This window comes from Solanum tuberosum, unplaced genomic scaffold (assembly GCF_000226075.1).
Source record: "Solanum tuberosum cultivar DM 1-3 516 R44 unplaced genomic scaffold, SolTub_3.0 scf00745, whole genome shotgun sequence".
In the NCBI taxonomy this organism is placed as follows: Eukaryota; Viridiplantae; Streptophyta; class Magnoliopsida; order Solanales; family Solanaceae; genus Solanum; species Solanum tuberosum.
Genome location: NW_006239660.1, coordinates 142,038 through 151,030, shown reverse-complemented (window position 1 = coordinate 151,030; position 8,993 = coordinate 142,038). Strand labels below are relative to the sequence as shown.

General features: G+C 33.8%; 2 protein-coding genes across 2 annotated transcripts in view; one reads left to right on the top strand and one right to left on the bottom strand.

The window, feature by feature from the left end:
* The first annotated feature begins 1,823 nt into the window (after positions 1–1,823).
* Positions 1,824–2,450, top strand: LOC102599912 (putative germin-like protein 9-2). Its single transcript, XM_006367185.1, has one exon. The coding sequence runs from the start codon at positions 1,824–1,826 to the stop codon at positions 2,448–2,450; it is 627 nt and encodes a 208-aa protein (XP_006367247.1).
* A 4,129-nt stretch (positions 2,451–6,579) lies between these two features.
* Positions 6,580–8,993, bottom strand: part of LOC102599589 (transcription factor DIVARICATA-like) — a 10,208-nt gene continuing 7,794 nt past the window's right edge. Inside the window, exon 3 of the mRNA XM_006367184.2 lies at positions 6,580–6,956. Coding sequence (XP_006367246.2) covers positions 6,851–6,956 — 106 coding nt within the window. The 3' untranslated portion in view covers positions 6,580–6,850. The remainder of the gene's footprint in view (positions 6,957–8,993) is intronic.

Here is an 8,993-nt window from a genome sequence, read left to right as displayed (position 1 = left end):
ATATTAGTATTTTAATGATCATTGTGCACATCAAAAGTTTTTAGTATTCAGTACGATATTCAGTATTTATATTAAAAAAATGAGATACTAAAATATCGAATGTCATACCATATTCATATATTAAATTTACTCACACACAAATGTTTCATATATCAAAACTAAGTAACAAACTAAAGTAAAGATATCCATAAACGTAACATGCATTATATATTTGACGTAAATATCAAGTACGACTAAATATTTTGTCAAAACAATAGGACTTTTTCTTTTTCATCATGGCAACTCCTTGAATAATTCTTGAAACAACCAAGAAATTAAAAACTAAGGTTAGGTAAGGTAGAGAGTATCAAAGAAAGCTATGTTTATACCTGCTACATAAAATTACTTATTGATTTGAAGCTTTTGGATCAAGAGTTTACTTTGTTTTCGAGTTTTTAATAAATAAAATTTATACATTTGATGAATTTCTCAATACAAATATAGGGTCTACTGGACCCAATACCCTAAATTCACCCGTGTTATTTATACATAATAGTGAGTAATAGTATTTATCGATCAAACATGTATAATCACAATTTTGGTGCACTTGAGCCAATATCTTTCGGGAATAACCTCTCTACCTCCATCAAGTAGGGGTAAAGTCTACTTACAATTTACCTTTCCTAGATAGCACTCGTAAGATTTAACTATTGTTGTAATTGTTGCTTTATAATCACAATTTGATGTATTTTTCGAAAAATATATCCACTAATTTTCTTACCATGCCATTAATAAAAACAGACTATATGGCTTCTAGTGATGATATATTACTAATATTATGCATGAGTATTTCCTTTACTACTTCATGTCCCTAGCAATTCTTTAAAATAAAATCATTTCATATTCGAAATTCATTTCAAAGCTCAAACTCAAGTCTTCTCATTTAAAAGTATAGTTGAAGCTTTTGGATCAAGAGTTTACTTTGTTTTCGAGTTTTTAATAAATAAAATTTATACATTTGATGAATTTCTCAATACAAATATAGGGTCTACTGGACCCAATACCCTAAATTCACCCGTGTTATTTATACATAATAGTGAGTAATAATATTTATCGATCAAACATGTATATAATCACAATTTTGGTGCACTTGAGCCAATATCTTTCGGGAATAACCTCTCTACCTCCATCAAGTAGGGGTAAAGTCTACTTACAATTTATCTTTCCTAGATAGCACTTATAAGATTTAACTATTGTTGTAATTGTTGCTTTATAATCACAATTTGATGTATTTTTCGAAAAATATATCCACTAATTTTCTTACCATGCCATTAATAAAAACAAACTATATGGCTTCTAGTGATGATATATTACTAATATTATGCATGAGTATTTCCTTTACTACTTCATTTCCTAGCAATTCTTTTAAATAAAATCATTTGATATTCAAAATTCATCTCAAAGCTCAAACTCAAGTCTTCTCATTTAAAAGTATAACGATTTCATCCATCCCACCACATTTATTAGCGCGGCAACCTCTCAACTTTTTATCAAATTTAATAAGTACCTGTTTCTGGTACACTTACACATTCAATTTAAGTCAAAATTTTATAAGTCTTGAAACTTTTTGAAATACAGCAGATAATATATACCCTACAATATTAGAAATTGCTCAATTGAATTAATCATTTGACTTTATCAGCAACTAACTTATTCAATTTAAGTCCAAATAATACAAAATTTTTGGTATGCTACTTACAACACACTATAAATTGAACATGTTAACCATCAAAAAAATTATCAACTTAGAAAACATTTTTTTCATCAAAACAAAAAAATCAAACATGGCCTGGATTCCCACTAAATTATCCTTATTAGTTCTAATTTCAATTTTTACAATTGTCATATCAAGAACAACAATAGCAAGTGATCCAGACATCCTTTCAGATTTCGCGTCCCCTGAAAATCAAACCTCTGTTGATGGCAATTACTTCACATACACCGCGATGCGCGGTATATTTCAAAAATCAGTAGATAAATGTACTACAACAAAGGCTACAAAGGCAGAGTTTCCAGTTCTTAATGGACAAGGAGTGTCACTAGCTGTGCTTCAATTCCCTCCGGGTTCTGTGAACCCGCCTCACTACCATTCTCGCGCTACTGGACTTTTCCTCCTCCTGGAAGGCGTTTTAGAGGTTGGTTTTGTCGATACGAAGGGTGTTCTGTATACTCAGAGACTAAAAGCAGGGGATATTTTTCTGTTTCCTAAAGGACTACAACATTATCAGTATAATTTTGATTATAAGAGAAAAGCAGTTGGTGTAGCTGCTCTTGGTGGTGCTAGTCCTGGAACTGTTACATTGCCATCATCAATTTTTAATAGTGGAATTAGTGAATTGGTACTTGCTAAGTCATTTAAGACAGATGTTAAGACGATTAAGAAGATAAAAGAAGCAACCACAACACACTGATATCACTCTCCAGTTGTCACAGGCGAATTCAGGATTTAAATTTGATACGTTCAATTTTTAAGATTCTGAGCGTTGTATTCATTGTAATGTAAGCTTATGGGTTCAGATCTAGTGTTTCTTGATGCATTTCTATACTCCATGTCGAAAGTTATGGATTCAGATTATTCTGTAGTCAAAAAGGCTACATTTGTCCCCACATATTGTTCTACTATCATTTTTTAAGAGTATATTTGTTGTTTTAATATAGTCAAGTATTGAACATGTTGGATCAAGAAAATTAGTTCATTTTATTTCATTGTTCTGTTTTTGTGAGTGTTAAACTTTAGTTTTGGGGAGAATTCATTGGTAGTTTGTTATGGTTTTACAACTACAAATCCTACTTTAAAGCTAAGAGTCTTTCGGAAACAACCTCCCTATCTCTACGAGGTAAAAGTAAGATCCATACGCTCTATACTCCCGAGACCTCATCTGTGAAACTACACTGGATATGTTATTGTAAAAGCTGCTTTGGTTCCAAAGTGTTTAGTGTGATATAGTTACAGTCTACATATATTTATTAGCAAGTTGTTGACAAGGTCATATGTTGACCTCCATAGCAAAGAGATAAGAGGGGGAAGGGGGATCAAGAGAAGCTTGTGGCTATCATAAAGGCATTTAAAGCTCTTGATGAATTTGACTTAATGGTATAACTATATTTTGAAAATAGTCTCTCTACCTTCACGAGGTAGGAATAAGATATGCATACACTCTATCTTTCACAGACCCCGCTTGTAGGATTACATTGGATGTGTTGTTGTAGAACTCTGTACTAGAAAAATAGAGGAGAAAAGCAAACAATTCCTTCTTTCTTACCCCTTCTCATTCTGAAAGGGACACTGTTGAACCATTCAATTAGTCATAACTACCAATCACTATAACAAATACAAGGATTTGCGGCAATAATATAATTGCCGCTATATTATAGTTAGCAACAATAATAAACATGATATTTATAACCAACACTCTATATAAATATCGTTAAAGACTTTAGCGACATTGGATACAATGACATTAACTCAGTTGTTGCTAAAAAAATTGCGGCAAGAGACTCTATCGCCACTGAATATCTCTTTTGTTGTAATGAATGTCCTTTCTGTTACAATATTTTTAATAACTGAGAAATCCCCAGGGCCAATAGAACATGTTTAACTCTACATTGATGGGTTGGTCTTTCTACCCTTCTTCACTTAAACACCAGGATTCTATTTATGGGAGGTGTTAAAGCAGTGACATGCGTCTACCCAAACATCACGTGTTGCACTCTTACAATTAGATTTTTCTTTAAAAAGTCAATATTAGCATTGCTAGCTTTGAATTCAGTCGTTTATACCAAGATAAGTTATTGAATACATCCTCCATCTCAAGCAATAAACTGACAGATATATACATACACCAAAGTCAACTATTTTACATAGATGTGTCTCTAAAAGATCCACTGTGCAAAGTCAAAGTCAATCCATTTATTAGCAGTCTGACTTTCCTGGCAACAGCTATTGCTAGAGGCGGATTCAGAATTTAAATTTGATAGGTTCAATTTTTTAAGATGCATTGTATTCAGTGTACTGTTAAAATTATAGATTCAGATCTAATATCACTTGGTGTTTTAATAGGTTTTTACATATATGTATCTATACTCTGTCGAAAATTATGAATTCAGATCAACATGTAGCCAAAGGGCTACATATCTGTCCCATGTTTTAAAGATTACTTTGTTCTTTGAGAATTCAATACTTGAGAAAAAAACAAAATAATCTCTACTTCCTTACCCCTTCCCAGGCTGAAGGGGTCTATTGAATCATTCAATTAATATCTAATTAATATAAACAATACCTAAAGGAATCAAAACAAAAGGCAGAACAGATAAACGTGCCCTTTCACATAGGATGTATGTATCTACCTGATCAACTTTATACCTATTTAAATGTCTATTGTATGTACATCCAAAGTTGGAGGACATATATATCAATTGACATTAAGGGGTACATTTATGTATCATGTCAAAACAAATAGGGGCCAAATATGGGAAAGATCCTAATTTTCCATTTTGTTTCAATTTTCTAAATAACCAAAAAATCCCCCAAGGCCCGTAAAACACGGTTATAAACTCGACTGATGGATCGGTTTTTCTACCCTTTTCCACTTAAATATCAAGCTTTTGTATGTGGCAGCACTTAAACCCATGAAGTGCACCTACTCACATATCACGTGTTGCACACTCACCACTAGATCATACTTTCGCGGTTCCTTCTTTAATAGATAACCACTAGCAAAAAAAAAACAATATTAGCATGCAAATAGTAACATCAGAATTGCTAGCTTTGAATCCATTGTGCCAGTCAAAGTTCATCCATTTTTTAGCAGTGTTTCAGTTTTGACAAAGTAATTTTAACAAAAAGAAAGCATAGCAGTCTGACTTTCACTAGCAGTAGCAGCAATTGCTGACCATCTATTATCACTAAAACGGCACAAATCCAAATTAATCGAGACTCCAATACGAGAATCAAACACCAGGTGGGAAATCGAAAAAAAATACTATCGCTAATATGGTGTGAGGAAGAGGTAAAAGGAGTCAAAACAACCCTTCGACTACATTAAAGTTCGTGGTAGTTTTATTGCCTTTTTGCACATAAGACCCGGGATATGGAATGAAAGTGGAGTCACATAAAGTATGTAGATAGAAGAAAGCCCTATATGGATGCGGTTGAGAAGTTTAGTGAGGTCATAGTTTAGTTTGGCTACAAAGATCTGTTTCTCATAACGCATTTCGTAATAAAGGGATCTGAAAAGACTACTTCTCGTCATTCATTTTGTAAGCGGCCAAGAGATCTTACTTCCCCGTTTGACCAACGGTGGGCAACATAGAAAACAAGGAAATGGTCTTAAACTGAATTGTTCAACAAAATACCCAATATAATTCCATGTGTAGGGTTTTAAAGAGAGTAGGATGTACGTAGACCTCACACCTACCTTTGTGGGGTAGAGAGTTTGTTTCCTGTAAACCATTAACTTAATTGTTTTGTAACAAATACCGAATAAAATCCCACAAGTGGGGTCTTAGGAGAGGATAGAATGTAAGTAGACCTTACACCTACCTTCCTAGGGTATGTTTCCTATAGGTCCATCAACTGAATTGTTAAGTAATGAGTCCAGCAAATACAAAATATGCATATCACAAGTATAGTTTCTGGTCTTGCACTTTCTGGAAGAATTGATGAACAAAAAAATATGTCTCCTATTCCTATCTTTCAATCTAGTGTAAATGTCAAGAAGTAGAGACGTTTATACTTTAGAATATGTTGCAGCTTCTACTTTTTTGTTGCCAGTACTTTGAAAACCGTTTTCTTGATTTGAGGGTCCGCTAGAGGTAGGATAAGGTCTGCGTACACGCAATATGGGTATGTTATTCAAAGCATTTGTTGTTCCTTCTTTCTCCAAATAACCCAATGGTGTCTTTTGTTCCTCAAACAGATAGGTTAACTATCAGTGGTTCTTTCCTCTGCTGCCTTAAACAGTGAAAACATAACATCAAGGTAAGGATCTCTAGCTAGAACGACGCAGGATTCCATTAGGAGAAACACATGAATTTCAGATCATCTTTGCGTCCAAATCATTAGCCTACGAAGGCACTATTATCAACTTGATGAAATGAAAGACCAATCACCAACCACTACAAAGACACTGGTTCAGTATACTGATGATCAAATGAGAATGTGTCTATATGTTCAAAACGTCAAACAAAGAACAGGTATGATACTTCAAAATGATTACTAGTTTACATGAATATACAAAGAAAATACAAGACTATCTATTGATAGTGTCAGTAAAATGGTGCAAGGTAACTTACTCTTCTGTCTGGGAGCGATGATAGCAGCCTTTTGATCATCCGGTCCAACGCTTGGCTGGTAGCTTCCTCCAGAACAACAAGGCCACACCAAACACAAGTGAAAAAAAGAGTAACCTCAAATGTCGAAAACAAAGATTAGAAGAAAAAAGACAAGATTAGCTCCCATCCGTAGCAAAACGGGGATGAACAAGGCACCAAGCAACAAATCCAGCAGAATACTTAAACTTCCAGATATACGGCACAAACTTAACATAAACTAGTTCTGGAACCAAAACGCCAATGATTTCCCTTAAACTCTGTTTAATTACATGTAAACCTCCACGGGTTGTTCAACTTATGCCATCCATAAGTACAACGATTCAGCTCGTAGCAGTAACTGAAACTATCGACTAAGCTTCTATTCACTAGGTAATCCCCTAAATCAACTGTAAGCTAGAAACAATAAACTATACAAGTTGGAACACATAGATTCCATATGACCATAATATTTACAGATATTCCTAGTTTTCACGTCTCTCTACATGGGAAAGTTGAAATTCTGATACGCTCCTTGATTCTGAAGACTGTTTTGAGGTGGCACCATCTTCGTATCCACTGCAGTGGTAATGTCATGTATGCTCGACCTTTTACGTTCTTTCTTCATCGACTGCTGTCTAAGGTAATATTTTTGAGCATGACTGGCCACCTGTGTCGGTGTCCTCGTCACCACTACATTTCTTGAAATGCTTCTCCAATCACCCTTCCCATATTTGTCCAGCCCAATAAGGAATAACCTATGACAAAAAGCCATGGTTTTCTAAGTCAGCATCAAATCCAAACAAATAACAATTCCAACTATCTTATGAAGTCAACATATATCTCGAGACTCGAATAATATAATTAGATCTATTAGTACTATATATTTTTTTATGTGTGACAAATACCACCTAACACAATGAAGAAGAATTTAACAAAGTTTTTCATAGAACTTCATAATTTTCTACAACTATATTAGCCGTACCACGGGTAGTCAAAAACCTTTTAACTTCATTCAAAGAAGTTAGTAATAAACAATAAGAACTTGTCAATGCTTATCATAAACACTCACTTAACTTATTCATAAGGATGCTAAATATCTCCATCTGTATAAGAAAATGTCCACGCCCGGACCAAACTCACCTATATTTTTCTATGGCACTTAATTGGAAATGTCTTTTATCTCTACGAGGTAGGGATAAGGCCTGTTGCATACACTCTATCATCTCCAGACCCCACTTGTGGAATTTTACTAGATATGTTATTGTTATCCAAAATTGTTTACACAAAATGGATCACACAACAACCATTAACTCCACCTTAATTTCAAGCAAGTCGGATCGAAATACTCACAATCCATTTCATTCTATTTGGATCAGTTCAACAAAGATAAATTACACAACAACTACTACTACTACTTATACAGTACTCACTATCCATTTTACCATTTGAACGAATTACACAACTAAAAAATATCACCTTTTTGAGCAACTGTTTAATCTCACTTTTTCACGTGGCATGTTTAAGATCATAAGATTAAAGAACATTTTAGAAAATTTGACATATTTTAATTCATCACCACAAAGATTCAAAACTGTATCTTTTTCTTAAATTCCTTGCAAAGTCAAAATAATCCAAACAAAAACTACTCACAATTTTCACAGCCAAGAAATAATACCCAAAAATTAAAAAACATTAAATTTAATAAAGTCAAAGGATAATATAGTAATATTACTTCTATTATTTATTGTTTCTTAAGGGGTGTGTCAAGTCAACAATAGACAACTATTATTGAATAGACGGAGTATTATGTTTGCATTTCTTTCGTGGTTAATGTAGACATTGAAAATTTGTGCACTCTGGCATTAGTAGACTTTGAAAATTTGTGGAATTTTGTAAGCTGCAAGATGTGTTAAATTTGGTACATACTCCACCATTGGACTCAAGTTGGTACTGGAAGAAGGTTAATGCCTTGAAAGTAGAGATGCAGATTTGGTATTCATCTGGTGCTTACTTGCTCACTCCCGAGTGAAAGTACTCACTCACACAGAGTTATAATACACCATTGGGGCAACATGCTAGACTTAGAGTGTCTGACTGAATCTGAACTAAATTTGCTCAACCTAAGCATAGATTCATATTGTGGCTAGCTATGCAAGATAGATTACTAAACCAAAGAGAGACTCAAGAGATTAAATATTCGAGTGGAAGATGACACATGTTGTTTGTGTGATAAATCAGTAGAGGAGACACGTATTCACCTGTTTTCTACTTGTAAATGGACAGTGAGAGTCAAAACGGAATTGTAACAATGGATTGGGACACTTGTTCCAGCTGGAACTGTCAAACATATTCTAAATAGACTCAGAAAGAAGAATTGGCAACAGTTTCACAAGGAACTTATTGTTGCATTGTGCGGAGCAATGATATATTAGGTTTGGAGAACAAGGAACTGGAAATTATTTAAAGGCATCACTGTAAATACATATATAGACTATAGTTGTGACACAAATTAAGAAGAAATTTGTAGATAGACTTGAGGTAGTTAAACATGATGAGAAATGATGTGGTCATACAAATGCTTTTGATGATGACAAAATATGAACCAGGTGCTTATATGCATGACTTGAACAAAACATAAGAAG